At 42.6% G+C, this 22,096-nt stretch overlaps 1 protein-coding gene across 1 annotated transcript in view; it reads right to left on the reverse strand.

Annotated features, from left to right (window-relative positions):
• Positions 1-5,755: 5,755 nt before the first annotated feature.
• The window catches only part of LOC145389733 (G-protein coupled receptor moody-like), a 57,352-nt gene continuing 41,011 nt past the window's right edge, over positions 5,756-22,096 (reverse strand). The window contains exon 2 of the mRNA XM_080264927.1: positions 5,756-6,833. Within this exon, the coding sequence (XP_080121053.1) occupies positions 5,756-6,833 (1,078 nt within the window). The remainder of the gene's footprint in view (positions 6,834-22,096) is intronic.

A 22,096-nucleotide genomic window follows, 5' to 3' on the forward strand; every position in this document is an offset into this window, starting at 1 on the left:
GAGAGGGGGGTGTAAGCTAGGAGCAGGGCAGTGAAATGGCGGGGGACAGGGCGACATGGAGGCGATTTGTGTGTGGCCACCCCTTACGGGATTAAGGCGTCTGGCAATAGATAGACAGATAGATCATTCCAGCATTACTTTTTTCACCTTAACTTGGCCTAAAATGGACTCTCTTTCTCTCCTAAATGCCAAGCTGTAACAGTGGAGTAGAATATGATACTAGTCACGAAGAAGTGCTATTGAATGAATTTAGAGCCGTCTTTTTAAATATCTGTCTATCTGTCTATCTATCTACCTGTGTCTATCTATCTGTCTATCTATGTCACTGAGCTACATGAACTGAGTTACAAAAAGACGAAAATCTGGACCAAGATGAATAATTTTATGCTAACTCCATTGCCATATACTCCATTCATAGTCTATCTGTCTATCTATCTAGAGCCAGACGCCTTAATCCCGTAAGGGGTGGCCACAAACAAATCGTCTCCATGTTGCCCTGTCCCCCGCCATTTCTCTGCCCTCCCCCCGACTTACACTCCCTTTCTCATATACCATCCACTCCATCCCTCCATAGCATCCTCGGTCTGTCCCTCCCTCTTCTCCTTCCACCTCACTCACATACACTCTCCTTGTTAGTCTTTCACTCTCCATCCCCCAACTTACACCCCTCTCTCATATACCTCTCTATTCCATCCCTCCCTCCCTCCCCCCCTCCACCTAATATACATATACTCTCCTAGTTAGTCTCTCCCTCTCCATCCCCCAACTTACACCCCCTCTCTCATATACCTCTCTACTTCATCCCTCCATCTCATTGTCACGGGGTTTTTATAATATCACGGTAATTTTGAAATAAATGGTTGTATGTTATTTAAATTGATATTAATATTCAATAATATTAAAGAGCAGGGAAAATGATTGTCTTGCTAAATCGTGCAACGATTCTCTAAGAACGAGAATTCAAAAACTTTCTCAACAGTACACAGCAGAGATTAATTACTCACAATTGCTGAATTACTGTACTGTTAGCCTCTGGAGAAAGTTACTTCACCCCAGACAATAAATAACTAATACTAATAATAATAATCAGGCTCTTGCTGATGCATTAACTCCTATCTGGCACAACGGAGTTTAAGTTAATACAACAAGACTGGTCTAAGTACCAGTTATGAAAGCAAACGTTTATGCAAGCTAGGAGCTGTATGGAAAATAAGCTTAATTATGGAGAAATGAAACAAGATTTTACTTTACAATGAGCTCAAGAAAAAGAACTGTTAAATTTATTAATTACAAGAAAATAAATTTAACGTTACAATTCAAAGCAAATTAAATGAGACGCACTCACTCACTCACGCAATAGCTAAATACTTACGCCTAGGAAAAAACACCTTAATTAAACTCTTATAACTAGGGAAATACAAGAAGGAAATACTATAGTCGATGAATGCTGCGTATCACCCAAGCTGAACTAGGATGGAAGCACTGAAGTACTGTGGAGTTTGGGTACTAGCTGACCTCATACTGCTGGCACACGACCTCTCTCCGTCGCAGCAACAACTGGACTGAATTCAAATACATTGTATGGGCAGGACGCAAGGCGTGGCTAACGGTTGAGGGAAGCAGAGGCGAACGATAAAGAAACAATTGTATCGCTCAGTAGCGCACTTAGTGACGTGCATTAAATCGGTCACTTTTGAAAGTGACGAATGTTTTGAAAAGTATACTCCGAAAGGGAGGGAGAAACGGTTAGCTGAGCGATACACAGTGAGTTTTCCACTAATAGTTCGTGGATTCTCACAAAAGGGAAATGTCGCGGATTGATTCGTGACACTCATCCTTGGCCTCTCCCTCCCTCTCCCCCCTGCATTTAATTCACATACACTCTCCTAGTTAGTCTTTCACTCTCCATCCCCTAACCTACACCCCCTCTCTCATATACCTCTCTACCCCATCCCTCCACTCCCCCTTCACCTCATTTATACACTCTCCTAGTTAGTCTCTCGTTGTCTCCACTCCATCCCTCCATCTCATCCTCGGTCTGCCCCTCCCTCTCACAGTGTCTATGGTGGGAGAATAATTTTTCACAATTACTATACTCTTTATACTCTAACTTGGCCTAAAATTGTTATCTCTGTATTTTCAGTGTTGATTTGTAAGTAGTAGTAGTAGTAGTAGTAGTAGTAGTAGTATAGTAGTAGTAGTAGTAGTAGTAGGAGGAGGAGGAGGAGGAGGAGGAGTAGTAGTAGTAGTAGGAGGAGGAGGAGGAGGAGGAGTAGTAGTAGTAGGGGTATAATACACATACACCAGGTAAAGGTGTTTATTATATCAATGGTCACAATATACAACGTCCAATAGTGAGTGAAAATACAAATGTCGGATAAATACTAACACTGCCATTGTTTGGGTCGTATTCTATGTGGCTTTAGGGGTTTCCTAACACCCCTTCCTTAGCGATTCATTTTGCACATTTCTCCTCAACATCCACTTTCAGACTATTAGAGAAAAGTTGGCTCCTGGCCTTTGGTTCCTTCTTCCTTGCATTAAAAAAAATGAGAACGTAAATGTGTCATATGCTGAATGAATCGCAAAGGAAATGGTGTTAGGAAGACTCCAATTACCACCTTCAACACTACATTCCATCCATTCACCCGCTGACGTCTTTACAACTCTACGTAACCTGTCTAACCTCTAGGTACTGGAGAGGGACGCCTTCACGTGGTAGCACTGATATGACCGAGTGGCTCCACTGCCTGGTTACTCAAACATCCCTCAACCGCCTCCCTATCCCCCGATGAGAGGAGGGTCATTTTGGATATCACTGTACCCTACCTGCGTAATACTTTTTTGGGGTGACTGTACGCTATAGATATCTTGCAGTAACTTTACACTCTAACGTCCAGACATAGCTATCTATCTATCTACAGCCCGACGCCCTAATCCCGCAAATGGTGGCCGCAGATAAAACGCCTCCAAGTCGCTGTCACCCACCATTTGACTGCCCTCCCCCCAACTCACTCCCCCCTCCCTCATATACCTCTCAACTACATCCCTCCACCTCATCCTCGGTCTCCCCCTCCCTCTCCCTCCCTATACCAGCGTAATGGAAATCCTGAATGGCCCAGCACCCAAAAGGCAACTCCTGTATTTAGACATCATCATCATCATCATCATCATCATCATCATCCGGACCTCCCTTCCCATCCTAGGCCGTGGTGAGGAGTAGCAATGTCCAGACAGCCCAAATTTGCCCAGTCTAATGGGCCACGCTTCCATTCACTCACCATTCAAGCCCCCGGAATCCTGGCTCTATCGGATACGCCAAAGACATTCACCACGTTCTGTAGCTTCACATAAACGTATCGGATGGAGTCAATATTCAGACATACGTATCAGGTTTAACATGTACTGTATATGTAAAGAAAATCAGGACATTATCAGCCATGTTCTTTGGCTGGAAAATGTGCTCACATGTGTCTGAGATTTTTATTTCATTATCCCAAAATTTTGCTCCATGAAATCTGCCCGCCACAAAAAGAGAAGGTGGATAATTCGCTTTTTGAAAATGTTAAGGGTAAACAACGACTTTTGCCAAGAAAATTTTACACAGCGAGAAATACAAGTAAGTTAATCAATAGGTGCTGTTATAGGAGGAAAGTCACATATAAATTCTGTAAACTGGAACAATGTATATATAAAGATTCATGTATACCGAATGTCCCCAAAATTCTGCCTAGATTAGAGACACACACTGCATGTAAGTTGCTTGACAAACTAAGATGCAGCTCATTACACTGGATATACTAACTCCTGCCATTTCAGTAGTTACCAGCCGCGATAGCGCAGCTGGTATTGTTATCAGTTTGTTTGTCTGTCTGTCTGTGTGTCTGTTACCACGATAACTTCGCAACGGCTCAAGATATCATCAAGAAATTTTACAAGTGTGTAGTAGGGATGAAACTCTCAGACAAGTTCGAAATTGATGAAAGTAGGTCAAGGTCAAGGTCATGTTCCGAGCCGCGCAAGATGTGTATCGGCTCTCGACTGGTGTGATTCCCCCTTTGGGAGGGCCTCTAGTTACCCTTTCATATGGAAAAAAATGCATCTTAATATGTTATGCCAAGTACATGCAATAAATGTTAATAAATCCAGCAGGACTATATCACCCTTTATATATACTTGTGTGTGTGTGTGTGTGTGTGTGTGTGTGTGTGTGTGTGTGTGTGTGTGTGTGTGTGTGTGTGTGTGTGTGTGTGTGTGTGTGTGTGTGTGTGAATTTCATAGCCTTTATATACAGTCTTTACAAACCACAAGAGGAGAAAAAACCTGTTAAAAATCTGAGAAGACACATCAATGTAGCAACACCCATGAACGCTGTGGATAAATGTTGGCTCCAAGAATCTGTGTCACAAATACTCTTCCCTCGTGTTTCCAGGGTGAGCAAGAGGGGTCTAAATTCATTCTCTGTCCTGTGCATCGTGTCTGTATCATACCCTTAGTTTAGCCAGTTTTGTAAATCACCCTCATATGTGTCACTGTAGTTGCATGTTTCCGTCTGTTGCTGCGCAGGCTTACTCACTGGCCATCTGCGTTGCTGTATTGTAAAATCACTGTTTGTCCTTTTAAACTGTTTCCACCTTGTTTTCCATACAGTTAAATCACTGTTGCCACGTTTCACTACATAGTTAAATCACTCCTCGTCTCTATGCTTCTAAATCACTGTTTCCATCTGCTTCGACTCTGCATATAATTACATTACATTTTTCCCCATTATTCTGTGTCATAAATTATTTGTCTTCGTGGCTGCACCCGCCTCCTTCCTACCAAGAGACAGAACACGAGTCATAATCATGCCAATGTTACAGATATCACAGGGAGAATATTCTACCCCAGGAACAAATTTAAGCCCTAAGGTAGGACACAACAAATCGTGCGACAAAGCTGGTAGGTCGGATTCAGCCTTAAATCTATAATAATTTTACAAGTAATGTTAAAAAAAAAATAAAAAAGGTCAAGGATTCCCACTCCTGAGGCAAACAGACAGGTCAACTTGTCAGCACTTCAATGTTTCTCATGTAAGTGTGGTTTTTCCAGGAGGCGTCATTATTTTCCTCGACTTACGAAGCTTTTGGGCACCTCCTTAACATTTGTCTTACGTATTACACCCTGGTATTCTCCTATGGATTATTTTGAGATTCTAAAGGCCAAAAAGTTCTTGTATCACAGAATAAAAATTTGCACCCTACACAGAAATAACCTGGTAAGGAAGAGGTGCTAAAGACCATCCTAATCCATTAAATCAGGCTCGTATTTAAAGTGGCATCTGCAGTTTTGTAGACACCCTTTCTTTGTGATTTATTTTCACAATACATCTTAGCATTCTCTTGTATGAAAAGTACTTCATTTTAATATTGACTAAGTTTGTATTAGTGACACACGGGAGGACATTAACTTGTACTGCTAAGAGTAAATTGCCAAGGTAGAAGTGTTATGAAATGTCCAAAGCCACATAGAATACTGCCCAGTGGCCCCAGGTGAGACCCGGCAAGACTAGTGCGACCCAGTGCCAACCACGCCTGCCTCATCCACTGGCCACACCTACAGGAGGGAAGAATGTACCCGACGAAGAAAGTAACTGTGGCTGGGCTGGGTGTGGCTCTGGAAGGTGTAAGGAGCAGACAGTGAAGGCAGGTGTGGGATGCAGTACTGGTGCAGGTGTGGTGTTGGGGCTGGGGCGGGACATGCCCTTGACACACCTTCAGGAAATCTTAGTCAAGGAGCGATTGACAGCCTCAGCACCCACACTGCAGGCAAAGAGGCTGAGGTAGGCCTGCCGGTACTCCGAGGACATGACCACATAGATGATAGGGTTGATGCAGGTGGTTAGGTAGACCAGCAGCAAACCCAAGATGTTCAACACAGGCTTGTCATCCTTGCTGAATGTCTTCACCAGCGTGATGGGCAGGTAACACACCACAAAGGACAAGAAGATCACCAGAATCATCTTCAGGAGCCGCTGGTCCTTTGGACTTAGTGCAGTCTGCCGTGTCAGGAGTGATCCCCTCCGAGCCCTGCGGAATGTCCCACGCAACTGTGAAAATGCCCCCTTTGCTGATTCATTTGACTGCCGCCGCCCCGTCTCATCTGTTGCATCAGAGGCGGGTGAGTCTGGGGTATTTGTTGGACATATTCTGATGGGGGAGGACACCACCCCTTCCTCCCCTGAGGGATGGCCGGACAGCCCATTGACCTCAGGCCTAAGCACCGTGACGCTCACCCCTGGGGAAGGTGACTGGCCTCTGCCATCACTGTGACCACTGGCCGGGTGGGTGGGAGAGGCACCACCCTCCAGGACTTCCACACTGACGGAGCTGGTGTTGGAGGTGAGCTTTACCTGTGTCTCCACCTGCACAGTCTCACTCAGTATATGCACCCGTGCCTCACCACCCTCATGTGGGTCTGCCCTGTCCCTCTCTTCTCCCACACCCAACTTTCCACCTTCTTCCTGCTTAGTGCTGCCTTTCTGTTTGTCTTGTTTGCTATTCACTCTGATGATGCTTTGATCACTGTTGTGGCTTCGTTTGTCTGCACGGTGCACGATGCAGAAAATCCTTGCATAACAGACACAGATGGCCACACACGGAAGCATGAATGCAAACACGAAGAGCAATGACTTAGGCGAGTATCCATCGCTGTCTGGCAGAATGGTGCACGAGCCGATGGTGGGGTCCAAGCCAAAGGTCCACCACACTTTCAGGGCTGTGGGCACTAGGGCTCCAAAGGCACCTACCCACGTGGACGCAACCATCACCGCCAGCAGCGTCTGCGTGTACAGCCTGAGGAAAAATAGGGGTGGTGAGAGGTGATGACAGTGGAGGTAATGATTGACAGCTGTAGTGCTGCTAACAGTAGTTGTGACTACAGGTTCATCTGAACACGAATGGAGTGGATTACAGGAGGAATGTGCCCTTCTCTTGTAGTCTTTTCGGAATAGGGACATTTATGTAACTAGGGAGCAGGGCTGTCTTGTAATATCGGTGCCATCGCATGAAGGCTTCCCTTACCAGCACCAGATACAGATATAAAAGCCGTGCAACAGTATCAGCGACATTACTCATGAACAGGGTCTGAAGTGTTAGGGTAAAGGGAGGCCTGAGCCCTGAGGGTAATGAACTGGTTCCTAACACTCTGGGCTAGACAAGCTTCCCACTAGCGACTACAAGTATCTGGCCTTAGCAAAAGTGAAATAGGAGAGTCACTCCAGTTTCCAATTTTCTTATTTTATTTTTCCCTCATTTTTACTTCTTGCTCATTTCACTTTTCTTTCCCCAGTTTAACTTTTTTGCTTATTAGAACTTTTATGGTGATTTGATTTTTTTGCTCATTTGTACTTTGTTGGTCACTTATTATTTTTTTATTTTTACTTCTTTGTTCATGTTGACTTTTTTTTCCTTATGTTTACTTTTTTGCTTCTTTTTAGTTTTTTGATTTTTAAATATTGTTACATTTTTACTGTTGTGTTCGTTTTAACCTTTTGTTCGTTGTTATTTTTTTTATTCATTTTTACTTCTTTTTTTTTAAATCATTTTTCCTTTGTTCACCTTCATTTTTGGCTCATTTGTACTTTTTTGCTACTTTTTACTTTTTTTTGCTCATTTTAATGGTTTGCTCGTTGTTGTTATTTACCTCGTTTTTTACTTACATGCTCGTTGGTCCTTTTGGCTCAGTTTTTTTTTCTTTTTTTTGCACATTTTGCTTTTCCATGTGTTTACTTTTCTTTATTCATTTGTACTTTTGGCTGATTTTTACTTTTTTTTTTTTTTTTTTTTTGCAGAATTTTATATTTGTGTTCATTCTTCCATTTTTCCCATTTTTACTCTTTTGCTAATTTGTACTTTTTACCCATTTTTCCTTCTTTTTTTTTGCCCACATCATTTTTGCTCATTTTTGCCTTTTTGCAAATTTTTACTTGTTTGCAATTGTTTTTATTTCCTCACGTTTACTGTTTTGCTCTTATTTTTTTGTTCTTATATTTTTTTTAGGCGTACTTTTTCGCCAATTTTGACTAGTTTTGCTTATTTTTAATTTTTGGTCATTTTTACTTCTTGGCTCAATTTTTGCTTTTGGCTCATTTTGTAATTAATTGCTCATTTGCCCTTTTTTTTAGATTTGTACTCTGTGATAGCTCTGCCATTTTCGTGTTTTTCATCGTTCTTGGATTGTGCACAGCGTATGTATGTGAGTAAATGTACTGATAATGGTGACAGGATAGTGGCTGTGTTGGTAATGATGACGATGATGATGATGGTGGTGATGATGGTGTTGGTTATGGTGCAGATTATAGTGATGGTTAAGATGGGGATAGTGATGATTATGATGGTAGCTGTGATGGTGAAGATTATAGTGATGGTGACGATGAGATTAGTGATAATTATTACCAGCCGCGAGAGCGAGGCAGGTATTGTTTTCAGTTTGTCTGTCTGTCTGTGTGTCAGTCTGTGTGTCTGTTAGCACGACAACCGCTAAAAATATCATCACAAAATTTTACGGGTGTGTAGTAGGGATGAAAATGTCGGACGAACTCGAAATTGGTGAAAGGAGGTCAAAGTCAAGGTCATATTTCGAGCCGCGCTAGATGTGTGTCGGCTCGCGGCTGGTGAGATTCCTCCCTTGGGGGGCCTCTAGTTGCGATGGTGAAGGTGGTGATTACAATTAAAATGTTGATGGTAATTCTCTTGGAACTGGTGGTGGTGATGAGAATTTTGATGTTTATGCTATCGTCAGAATCGAACAGTGAGAGAGAGAGAGAGAGAGAGAGAATCACGTAGACGTGAGGTGACCGTTGCCATAGAAACCATTGTTTTGTTTTTATTGTCTTGCGCCGTGCTTATGGGGTACTTCGGCCGTCTTTGTGGCATCAGAGAGTTGGATTAATTTTCTTGACAATACCCTTTTCCGGAGGCCCATTGAATTGTTTTCTTTTTCTTCTTGTTACTTGTCTTCTTCCTGACTTTTTCTTCATGTTGGGTTTACAGTCGTGGTAATAATTCTCCTCCTCCTCCTCCTCCTCCTTCTCCTCCTCTTGATAATTCTCTTTGCTTTCGCCATTTCAATATTTTCTTTCTCTTAATTTTCCTCTAGTACTTCTCTGTTTTCTTCCTCTTCTTACCCTTTTCCTCATAACTGTTTTATTTGCTTATCATCCCCTCCTTATTTTTATCTTTTCTATTTATTGCATCATTTTATCACTATTTCCTTCCGCTCTTCCGTACACCCGTCTTCCCATATTCCCTTCCTTCCTTCTTACCTCTTAATCTGCACCCTTTTCTCCATTCTCCCTATCTCTTTTCCTCCTTTATCCCCCCCCCCTCTCTTTTCTTCCTCCATTCCCTCTCTTCCTTCCTCACTCCTTCACCCTCTTCCTTCCATCCCTCTCCTCCATATACTCCCCTTGCTTCATTAATTCACTTTGTTTTACCTTTCTTCCTCCCTTTTTCTCCCATCTTACCATCTTTTCCTTCCATCCTTCCTTCCTCCTCCTCCGCCGTTTTTCTGTCCTCCTTCCCTTTGTTTTGTTATTTTTCCCTTTCCTCCTCAACTCTTCTCTTCCTCCTTCCGTAATTGTTTTCTCCCTGCCTTTCTCCCATTCCTTTTCTCTCATTTTCCTCCAATATTCGTCACCTTCATTGCCTTCTTCACTATTTTTTTCATTCCTTTCTCCCTCACAGGCATTTTCCTCATATTTCTCCATTATTTTTTCCTTTCTCCTCAGCTGTCTTCCTTTACAGTCCCTCCTTTCCTCTCCTCCTCCCCCTCCCTCCCTCCTTCCTCATTTCTTTTCTCACTCCTCCCTTCCCCTCCCCCCCATCTCGTCGGCTTATGTCCCTCCTTCCCTAAATCTGGCCATCTTCAAACCCTCTCACCCCCTCCCGCTTGAATCCATCTCCCCTCCCCCTCTCCATCCAGTTCCCCTTCCTCCTCCTCCTCCTCCTCTTCCCTCTCCCTGCCTCCCTCCTCCTGTACCCCTCTTCTCATCCCTCCCTCTCCTTCTGTCCTTCTCTCTCCATTTTACCTACACTACCTTGAAATCTGAGTCTCTTCTTCTTGCTCTCACTTCCATGCCCTCTCTCTTTCTCTTCTCTTGTCTCTTTCTTTTCTTCACTTCTCTTTTCTCTTCTCTTCACTTTTCTTCTCTTTTCTCCTCTTTTCACTTCTCTTATCACATGTCTCTTCTCTTCACATCTTCTCTTTCTCTCCTCTTCATTTCTCGTCTCGTCTCTTCCTTTCTCTTATCCCCTTTTCTCTTCCCTTCTCTTTTTTTTCTCTTCTTTCCTCTTCTCTTCAGATCACTTCTCTTTTCTTCTCTTCTTTCCTCTTCTCTTCAGATCACTTTTCTTTTCTTCTCCTCTCCTCTCCTCTCCTCTCCTTTCCTCTCCTCTCTTCTCTACTCTTCTCTTCTCTTCTCTTCTCTACTCTTCTCTCCTCTCCTCTCTTCTCCTCTCTTTCTTCACTTTTCTTCTCTTTCTTTACTTTTCTTTCTTCTCATATTTATCTCCTCTTTTCTTCTGCTTTCTTTTCTTTATCATCCTCCATCTCTTCCTGCGTGCTTTCGTTTTTGCCTCTTTATTTTTGTTCATTTTCATTTCCCTCCTTTCACTTACCGCCAGATTTCTTATTATTTCTTTCCTTGTTCATTTGTTATATTTTCATTCGTACTTCATTTCCCTTTCACCCTTTTCTCCTTCCCATATTTCCTTCCTCATTCCTTTCCTCCCTTCTTTACACACTGTCTTCCAAACTTTCATTTTTCCGCTCTTTCATTTCTCTCTCTCTCTCTCTCTCTCTCTCTCTCTCTCTCTCTCTCTCTCTCTCTCTCTCTCTCCACGTGCTCCCTCCTCCCCTCATTCCATACCCTCTGTTTCCATGCCCTTCTCTCAGATCATCACGCCCTCTCATTTTCCATTCTCTCTCCCTTCCCCCTTCCCCTCCCTCCCTTCCCCCTTCCCCTCCCTCCGTCCCCTTGCATCACCTTTATCCTTCCCCTCTCCCCCTCCACCCTTTCTCTCTCACCTACCGTTAACCTCTCTCTGTCTGTCTGTCTCTCTCTCTCTCTCTCTCTCTCTCTCAGTCCTCTCCTCCTCCCCATTCCATTACCATCCTTCCCATATTCTCTTCCTTCCTTCTGCTTCACTGTTTCCTCCCATTGCATCCTTTCCCTCCCTCCTTCCTCATCTTGCCTTCTCACGATCAATTCCTTCCTCCTCTTCCCCATTTCCATTCACCTCCGTTCATTTCCTTTTTTCCCCTTCATCTCACTAGCTTCCTCTCCTCCCCTAGATCCCACTTCTGCTCCTTCCTTCCTCCTCTTTTCCCTCTCCTCCTCCTTTCTTCCTCTTCCTTCCCTCCTACACCCACCCACACCCTCCTTACATTCTTCCTCCCTCCCTCCCTTCCTCTCTCTCCTCTCCTTCGGCTGATGAGATGGTTGGCGCGACTGATGAGTGACTCCCCCCCCCTCTCTCTCTCTCTCTCTCTCTCTCTCTCTCTCCAGTATATATATATACTGTACAGTATATATTAGATAGTCATATAAAATTTGCAAAAGTGAAAAGAATATGACAGGTGATTTAACTGATGCTTAACAATTTCCTGTCATATATACTGTAGGTAATTTTTGTGAAATATATTGACAAACGTTGCCTGTAAATTAAAGTAGAACATTTATGCATGTTTTCAGCAGAACAGACGCTTCCAGCATTTTATATTTTATTTTTTGCAACACAAAACGTTTCCAATCAAGTGAAAGATACGGTAGTTTTTTTTTTTTTTTTTTTTTTTAAGCAGAGCAAGCGTTTCCCAGGCAGAGGCAGAGTAACATTCTTTTTTTTTTTTTTTTTTTTTTTTTTTTACAGAACAAACGTTTCCAGTGAAATGAAGTATAGTGTCTTTTTCAGGACAAATGTTTTCAGTCAAATGAAGTGTACTGTAGTGCCTTTTTTTTTTGTTTTTTAAGCAGAGCAAATGTTTTCAATGATATGAAACATACCATTTGTTTTGTCAGTATCACAAACGTTTCAAGTCATATGAAGTAAAGCGTTTCTCTTTTACCAGAGCAAACGTTTCCGGTGAAATGAGGTGCAGTATATAATTTTTTTGTTAAGGCGATTAAACGTTTTCACTCGGATGAAATATCAATATAGGATTTGTTCTCTCAGCATAGCAAACATTTCCAGTCAAATGAAGTATATATATATATATATATATATATATATATATATATATATATATATATATATATATATAGTTTGCCAGAACAAACGTTTCCAGCCAAATAAAGTACGGTTTTGTTTGTTCAGAAGAGCAAACGTTTCCAATCAGATAAAATATAGCTTTTTTTTTTTTTCCCCATACCAGCGTTGTAAACATTTGGGTCAATTTCCCCAGCATGTGTGGTGGCCAAGGTTATATTGCAGATTGTTTATTTGTGTTTTTTAGTGTCACTTTTAACTATATTGCTAGCATGAGTACGGTACAGGCGTTTCTGTTTTCTTATATATTTTTTTTATTTTATTGCCTTATTATATTTTTTTTGTCATTTTTTCTGTTTTCTTGCCATATTCTCTGTCTTCTTGCCTTATTTTTTTGTTTTCTTTCCCTGTTTTCTGTTTTGTTGCCTTATTTTCTGTTTTCACTTTTTTTCTATATTCTTGCCATACTTTCTAGTTTCTTACCTTATTTTCTGTTTTCTTTGCCTTATTGTTTATTTTCTTTCCTTATTTTCTGTTTTCTTTGCCTTATTGTTTATTTTCTTTCCTTATTTTCTATTTTCTTTCTCTATTTTTCTATTTTCTTGCCTTATTATCCGTTTTCCTACCTCATTTTGTATCTTATTTTTATATTCTGTTTTCTTGCCCCATTCTCTTTTCTTGCTGTGTTCTCTATCTTCTTGTCCTGTTTTCTGTTTTCTTGCCTTATTTTCTATTTCTTACCCTATGTTTTTATTTTCTTGCCTTATTTTGCCCAGCAAGGAGAGAATTTTTTGCCTAGAAAATTTAGATTATAGTCTTCATTAACCCTTCAACTAATAGATGTTTGCTTGTAATAAGTCAATAAGTAAATAAATAAAATAAATCGTCCGGAAATAGCAAGAATAAAATAAAAGAATGGCCATTGGTTCTTTCTTCCTTGCATTAAAACAAAAATATCGGGTTGAAAAGCAGAATTGTTCACTTGGACGAGAACGCGGATTTGATAGCACATCTTTAAAAATATTCATGGAGAAATAAAGGAAAAATGAACGTTAAAACCCATTCTTTTTGGCCTGCTCCATGCTGCCTTTATTGATGGTCACGTTTTCTTTCTTTCACTCTTTCTTTCTTCTTTCTTTCTTGTTTAATTGTGGCAGGCACTTCTACTCGTATCCTTCAGAATTAACTGTTTCCGACCAAACTTGGACACAATGACCAGCCTATGACGCAGCTGTGTCCGCAAGGTTTTGGTTACTAGGCAACGAGTACGGCCGAAAACCCACTTTTTTCATACTTTTACGTTTTGAGCTGTAGAAGCACTACTAATGGGCCTTGAAAGCTCTGACTTCTTTAGATGTAATCTTGAGGTCATTCCCTACCGGAAGTGTGCCATCCATTTCCCCTCTCGCCTTTAGTTTTCGAGTGGCAACCATGCAGAGATTGGCCTCAGCATCCCTGACAACCAATACCTGTTTTCAAAACTGCCCCCGTAGTTCCCCAGCAGCTTGATGGAATTGAATGAAAGTTTGCATGCTTATAGACACTGACTAGTACTACAAGTTAGTATGTACACCTATGTGCTACATTGGCCAGGTCAGGGGTCAAAGGTCATCAGAAGCGGAAACGGTGAAAATAGCTTAGTGTCGAAACTCACTTCCGGTTGCTGACAAAACTTGTTCCGCTTAATGCTGGCTGTCGTCACCCACCGGCTTGTTTAATTTCATTATTACTTTTACTACAAGAGATTTTTTATAGACTTAGTTTATATTCGATTATATTTATTAGCTTGTATTATTATTATTATTATTATTATTATTATTATTATTATTATTATTATTATTATTATCATCATCATCATCTATCTATCTATCTATCTATCTATTGCCAGACGCCTCAATCCCGTTTGGGGTGGCCACAAACAAAACGCCTCCACGTCGCCCTGTCCCCCGCCATTTCACTGCCCTGCTCCCAACTCACACCCCCCTCTCTCATATACCTCTCCACCCCATTCCTCCATCTCATCCTCGGCCTCCCCCTCCCTCTTCCCCCCTCCACCTCGCTCACATACACTCTCTTTGTCAGTCTTTCACCCTCCATCCTCTCCACATGACCAAACCACCTCAGTGTGTTCGTCATAACGCTTCCTATCACATCCACATCCACACCACAACGCTCCTTTATATCCTCATTCGTCAGCCTGTCTCTCCATGTGACTCCACAGGCTCCTCTTAAATAACTCATTTCCACTGCTCTCACTCTTGACTTGTGTCTTTCCAACAACGTCCAAGCTTCACTTCCGTACGTTAGAGTTGGTATCACAGTACTGTCATGTAGCAACTTTTTCACTTCCATGCTCACTTCCCTGTTTCTTATCACTGCTTTCAAAGAACCAGCAACCTTTCTTCCCTGCTGTACCCTTTCAAGCACTTCACCTTCCAAACCTCCATCCTTACTCATCACACTACCCAAGTACTTAAACGTACTCACATTTTCCAATTCCTCACCATCCAACCTCGCTGTACATTCACTGACTTCACCTCTCTCAAAGACCATCATCATCATTATTATTAGATTAACTTGTTATTATATTAGATTACATTTAGATTAGTTTGGAGGTAATTTGGAGCAAACAGGGCCCTACCATCATGGGTCTATTTCTCAACCGTTACAGAACTACAGTTACTGATGGATGTAAGAGTTTATTGTTATCAGGGAGACCATTTTTGTCCATAAGGTCATCAGTAATTGTAGCTCTGGACGGCTGAGATTGGGACCCACATTGATAGAGGATTTTTTTCATTCAAAGGTGGGCCTTGAATAACAACATAAAGTTTATTAAAAATTTCGTAGGACGTTGTGTATGCGAACTGAAATAACTACGTAATCTAACTCCTGGATAACATAACATCCTAAATACCCAGTTCCTTCACTACGACGGGCCTGTCCTAAACTGAATAAAATCGTCTGGAGGCAGCATTGATAAGAAGAAAAAGTCGTCGGGCTGGAGGTTTTAAAGATAACATGGTGTTGTACAGGTTCAGGTATTGTTGCGTAAAAGGTAATCCCCAATTCACCCTTTCCTGTAAAATTCCCGTGATCGTTTATCTATCGCGGATGTTGTTCCTTCTCACTTTTTCTCCCTGCTAGTGTAGATCGGAGCGGCTGGAGGGATGGTGGAAGTGTCTTTGATGTCTGTATTCTTATTGTAGACTCAAAGATCAGATACCATAGTCCCACCTTAGTGCATACCGCCTCGTGTGAAGCAAAATTATGTTGGTGCTTCGTTTTCATTTACTTATCTTTGCTTGTCTCTCGTTCTCGTCCCCTCTCTTCTCCTCCTCCTCTCCTCTCGTTCTCGTCTCCTCTCTTCTCCTCTCCTCCATTCTCCTCCTCGCTTCTTTCTTTCTTTTTCTTTTCTGTTTTCTTTTTTCCCTTCTCTCCTTTCGCCGTCCCTCCCCTCTCACTATCTCCCCTCCCCCTCCTCACTATCTCCTTCCCTCCCCCTCTGCTCTCGTCACCCATCACCTCCCCTTCCTGTTTCTACTCTCTTATCTCCCTGCTCTCCCTATCCTTCTCTCCTCTCCTCTCTCTCCTTCCCTTTTTCTCACACTTCGCCCGTTTCTTTCTTCTTCCTTCATCTACTTTTCTCTCTCCCTGTCTCCCTTCTTTCCCCGTCCCCTTTTTCTTCATATTTCCCTTCCGTTGGCTCTCCTCTATCTCTTCTGTCTCTCCCCTCTCCTCTTTCTCTTCTCTCCCTTCCCCCTTCTCTTTCTCTTCTCTCCCTTCCCCCTCCTCTTTTCTCCCCTTCTCCTCTCCTCTTTCCTCCTGCTTCCCTGTCTTCCTTGCCTCCCTTTGCTATCCTCTTTTATTTCGTTTTTTCTTTCTCCTTTCGTCCCTCTTTCCTACACCATGACTCTCTCACCCCCTTCTCTGCCTCAGCCTCTTCCTCTCGGTCTCCCTCTCCCTCTCCCTCTCCCTCTCCCGCTCCCCCTGTTTCCTGCCTCTCGTTAAGGATGCAGGCAAAGTTGAGAGAGTACAGAGCAGGGCCACTAAAATGATCCCATCCCTCCCCTCACTTAACCCACAAAGCCTGACTTAAGCCCCTTTACTACCGGCATATCTCTTACCTTATCCTTGCTACTGCCACGCTTACACACACACACACACACACACACACAGACACACACACACACACACACACACACACACACACACACACACACACACACACACACACACACACACACACACAGGAAGACGATGCACCTTCTTTATATCTAGTTTATACAAAGGGACGCTTAGCGCTTCCACAGCGAGCATCTCATTTTAATGTATTTTTGTTTATTTATTAATTTTTTACGTTACTGTCTCATTAACTCAACAGATCAACACTAAATCACCCTCCCTTCGGCCCTTCCAGCACGTGTTCTTTATATATTCTTTCCTACAGCCTAATTGACCCCACAAATAGAGACTAACTCCTTTATTATTATTATTATTATTGTTGTTGTTGTTGTTGTTGTTGTGGTTATTGTTGTTGTGGTTATTGTTGTTGTTGTTATTGTTTTATTTTAAACATTTTTTTCCTTGACGTGTTTTTTTTTGGGGGGGGCAACTACGAGCCGATTTTTTTCAACTTCATTGAAAATTCTCGTAGTGAATTAATTTATCTCAGGCTTTAACTGAAATACTAGAATGTCTGAGAATTTGAGGGGAGACTAGGGAATTTCTGCCTTTTCCTGGCGGCCAGCATGCCGGAGGGAGTGGTGGGTTGGGGAAAGCTTTGATCTGCCTTGTTCTTTGTCCAGTCATGTTCTGTTCTTTCATGTCCTGTTCTTTCATGGTTTGTACCGGAGGGTGTGGTGGGTAGGGGAGAGCATTGTTCTCTTGTCCTCCCATAAAAACAGACAGACTAGACCCCTTCATCCCGACCACATCAGTACAAGTTGGTTCATACATAACGCTTTCCTTCCACTCGTATGTTTGGCCCAGTCAGTGTCATCAATATCTAACCCGCATATATTAATTTTGCACTTACTGCCACACCCACGCCCACACCAGCAGACTAAGCTACCCCCAGGTGAGTTTTACAGAGGAGGACTTTTTCCCGACCTCCTCATGTAGTAAATTCTTGGCGCTGACAGACGATTTTATTCACCTCAGGGGAGATTGTTGGAGCTGGGGAGGTTAGATGGGGGATTTTTTTTCTAGGGTAAATAAAACCGTCTGACTAGCGAGAAGGAGATCTAAAATGCGTCATAGGATCGGAAAAGGGTTCATGGCTGATTCCACTGTTTTGTTGGCCTCCGAAAGACCCATATTTCCAACCCGATGAGCTGTGCTGGGAAGGCATGGAGCTCACTAGGGATATCGTGGAGCTCACTAAGGATTCTATAGTAACTGATCTGATAAGAGTGATGTTGATTGATTCTAAGCTTCACTGGTGGTTACAGAGGCCAATAAGGATTCCATGGCAGCTGTTCTAATAATGTTTACGTGGATGATTCTTGCTCTCAAAAACACCTCTGCCAAAGGTGACTGTAAAAGAAGGAATAGAGCCATGGAGTTTTTTAATGCATCGTAAGAGACACTGAAAATACAAGAGCGAAGGTTTTGTTATAGCATCGTAGCCAAAAAACAGCGACTAAGCAACGGGGAACAGAACTGATGGCTTCGTTGGTTAAAAGCCTGTGGCCCCACCCCCCCCAAAAAAAAAAAAAAAAAAAAAAAAAAAAAAAGTTGCGAGTATGGAACAAGAAATAGAGGCGTGAGAGTTTCGTTGGTTGACATGGAAAAAAACGCTGTTGTTTAATTGAGTTTAACATATTAACTTTATTTCTGTACTGTATGCTCTTGTTTTTACTCTAATTCGGTTTAAAATAGCCACATCTCCATCTTGCATGCTGAGTTGTAATTACAGATTAACACCAGAATATGATGCTAGTTACGAAGAAGTGCTGTGGAAAAGATGCAGAGCCATCATACTGTCATTTGTGCCACAGAATATGCGAAATTAACTGCGAAAGGGAGAAAATCTGAGCCAGGCTTAGGTGAAGGATCTGTAGCAAATACCCTCGTTAAATGTTAATAGGCCTGTTGTAACGTGGTTCTTATGTGCTTACCATCTCACTTCCCTTCAACCCTTTCTCCTTTCCACATCATCTCACCTCCTCTGTCCTCTTCATTCCCATTTCTCACCTCATTTTCCCTTCACCTCCTCTTTTCCCTTCACCTCCTCTTTTCCTTCTTACTCCCTCAGCATCCCTCCACCCTCTTTCCCCTCCCTCCTATCTCCCTCTCCTCTTCTCTCTTCCCCCTCCCTCCCCTCTCCCTCTCCTCCTTTCCTTTCCTCTCCTCCTCTTCCTCCTCTCCAAGACTCGCTTCAAAACAGGGTCGACAAACACATAGAGAATATTGGCTACACATAATAAGAAAAGGAGGCGGTTGTAATGCCCGCTTTATTCGAGAGAGAGAGAGAGAGAGAGAGAGAGAGAGAGAGAGAGAGCAGGCAGGCTTGTAAGTGGCAGGAAATGTGGAGAGGAGGAGAAAAGAGATAAAACTGTAAGAGGGAGGGAGGAAGGAAGAGAAGACAAAGTGATTACAAGAGGAAGGAAGGAAATATCAAACTGTCTTGCTGTGCTGGGGTTTCACCACACGCTTTCTCTCTCTCTCTCTCTCTCTCTCTCTCTCTCTCTCTCTCTCTCTCCATTTGCTGCTACCCCCTTTCCCTTCTTACCCTCCCCAGTCTCTCCTCCCCACCATTCTTGCAGCTCCCTCTCCCTCACTTCTTACCTTTCTCCCCCCTCTCACTCACTTCCTGCCTTTCTCCCCTCCCCTCTCCCCTTCCTTGATACTTACTCTTTCTCTCCCTACTTTGTATTCTGCACTTTGTACTCCCTACTCGTTTTCTCCTCCCCCTCCCCCTCTGCTATGCTCCTCTCCCACCCTCTCCCACGCATTACTCTTTTCTATCATTCCCCTCCCCCAACGCTTTTACTCCCCTCCCCATTCCCCATCTCTTCCCCACCACATTCCCCATCTCTTCCTCTCCCCATGCCCATTCTCCTCCCGTCCCCATCTCCCTCTTCTCCCCCCTCCCGTACAATTAAAGTTCGTGTCGTTGTTTTCCAGCCTTCCTGTAAAATTTCCATGGCAGTTTTTCCATGATGCAAGGTGGTCATTCTCACTGTTTTTCTGCCGGCTTCGATTGGGGGGGGGGTTTGATTGAGAGGGGGGTGGGGGAGCCTTTCCTGCTTTGTTATCCTTATCTTCAGCTCATAGATTTAGATATCATAGGCCAGAAAGGACTGTTGGATCTGTTGCTGTTGGCTTTCCTTTATACTCCTTTCAGCTCCCCCCTCCCCTTGTCCCTCCCTCTTCCTCTCCCCACTCCCTCTTTCCCCTCCCTCTTCCCCCTCCTCCTCCCCACAAGACTCAGTTACGAGACTCAGTTAACGGGTCCTGAAATTATGCAGATGAAGGGGGAGGGGGGGAGGGAGAGGGGGAGAGGGGAGGGGAGGGGTGAAGATGGGGTGTTTACAGTTAGATAAATCCCCTCCATGATACCCAGAGGAGGGGGAAGGGGGGAGGCAAAGAGGGGAGAAGAGGAGGAGGAGGAGGAGGAGGGAAATGGAAGGTGTTTGGGAGGAGAAATGGTGCTCTGAGAGAGAGAGAGAGAGAGAGAGAGAGAGAGAGAGAGACAGAGACAGACAGACAGACAGACAGAGAGAGACAGAGGAAGAGAGAGAGAGAGAGACAGAGAGAGACAGAGGAAGAGAGAGAGAGAGACAGAGAGAGAATATTAACTACACAGCCTCCCCCGATTTAATATTCCCTTAGAGGCGATTAAGCTTAATGTTAACAGAATAACACACGCCCTAATTGCACACACGTAATTTCAGGAGAGTACAGTACAAGGTCCTCTCTCTCTCTCTCTCTCTCTCTCTCTCTCTCTCTCTCTCTCCGTGCGCTCTGACATTTTGACGTACAGGGAAATAGTAAAATCCCCCCTCCCTTCTCTCTCTCTCTCTCTCTCTATCTATCTATCTATCTATCTATCTATCTTTTGACGTACACGACAATAGTGAACAACAACATTCTAACTAAAATGCATGTAGGAGATTTTCTAGGATCTAAAGAGAGAGAGAGAGGGACGAAAGAAGTTACTGCAAATGTGCTATAAACGTAATTGTAACCATTTTGGATAGATTTATACAGGAACAATATTTTCTACACAGTGAATTATAGTGTGTTTTGGTCTTGTGGGACAAACATGTTTAGCACGACCCTGGGTGGTGTATGTGACTCTGCATACACACACACACACACACACACACACACACACACACACACACACACACACACACACACACACACACACACCGCTCAGTTTTGCTATTTTTGTCTCTCTCCTCTTTTGTCGTAATCCTTCCTTCCTCTTCCTGTCTTTTCTCGTCTTTCATGTCCGCCGCATTTCTACATTACTTTCCTCTCTCTCTTGTTCTTTAATCATTGTCTCCCTTCCTTTAGCTTCCTTCCTCCTAAGTTTTATTATATTTTCCAGTCTTCTTTATTGTTATCATCCCCTCTTTCTCATACATCTTTTTTTCTCTTATTTTCTGTTTCCAAGAGAATTATCTCACCTTTTCTCTCAGCTCTTTCTCCATTTTTCTTATACCTCCTCCTCCTCCTCCTCCTCGTAAACAATTATCTATTTCATTCTTTTTTCATTTTCTATTTTCCGGTCCACTTCCACCACCTGGTCTTACTCCTAAACCTTTATTTTCTATTTTCGTTCCTTCTTTTACTTCTTCCCTTTTGGCCTTTCTCCTTTTCCCCTGAGTTTGTTCCTAATTGTTTTCCAATATTTATCCTTCTTGTCTTTTTCCTTTCCTTAAATTTTTTGTCTTTCTTTTTACATTTTTCTTTTTTTCTTTCCTTCAGCAGCTGTACTCTTTATTTCCCCCTCCTCCTCCTCCTCCTCCTCCTCCTCCTCCTCCTTTCTACACTCACCTCGTTGTTCTTTCTCTTCTTATCTAATTTCTTCCTCCATCTCATACCTCAACTTTCACCTCCTTTCCCTTCTTCCTTCTTCCTGTACTTTCTCTTCCTCTTTTGGCTTTCTCTATCCCTCGTGTGTATTCTTTTCTCTTTTTCTTTCATTTTCTTTTCCTTCACTGGCTCATCTTAGCATCTTGTTTTTGCTCACCTGTCCCATCTTTATTCTCTCTCTCTCACACACACACACACACACACACACACACACACACACACACACACACACACACACCATAAAATTGAGACTAATACTATTACTAATGATTCATAGCCCTGAATTGATCACTACCTGCAATGGTTAAAGTATGCCAATCTCTCTCTCTCTTTCTCTCTCTCTCTCTCTCTCTCTCCCCTCTGCACAGTCCATTTTCTTTATAGGAATCTTCCAACAAACGATTTGACTGAGTTTATGCCAGGAAGGGCTTTCAGTTGTGAAAGGGTTAATGAAAGTTTTGTCCAGCCATTTCAGTTCCAAAAAAGCCTCCATTTAGTTTATCATTGTTTGGGATATTATGCATTTAAAAATTATTTGGTTTTAATATTGAAAAAGAGCTAAAGGCGTCAGTTCTCTTGCTTTATATCGCTTTATTTTTTACTTTACTACACTTTTTCACGTAGTATGAGAGAGAGAGAGAGAGAGAGAGAGAGAGAGAGAGAGAGAGAGAGAAGCACCTCGTTACCTCATGCTGTAAAATGAAAAATGAAAAACAAATGTTAACCTCATTGGCTTTTCACGCCTCTACTTTGACACAGTTTTTCCCACGCGTCAGAATCCCGTAATAACTGTGAATAAT

The sequence above is a fragment of the Coenobita brevimanus genome, unplaced genomic scaffold (genome assembly GCF_032717465.1).
Source record: "Coenobita brevimanus isolate Jiangsu-jjx unplaced genomic scaffold, ASM3271746v2 jjx.HiC_scaffold_1989, whole genome shotgun sequence".
Taxonomy (NCBI): domain Eukaryota; kingdom Metazoa; phylum Arthropoda; class Malacostraca; order Decapoda; family Coenobitidae; genus Coenobita; species Coenobita brevimanus.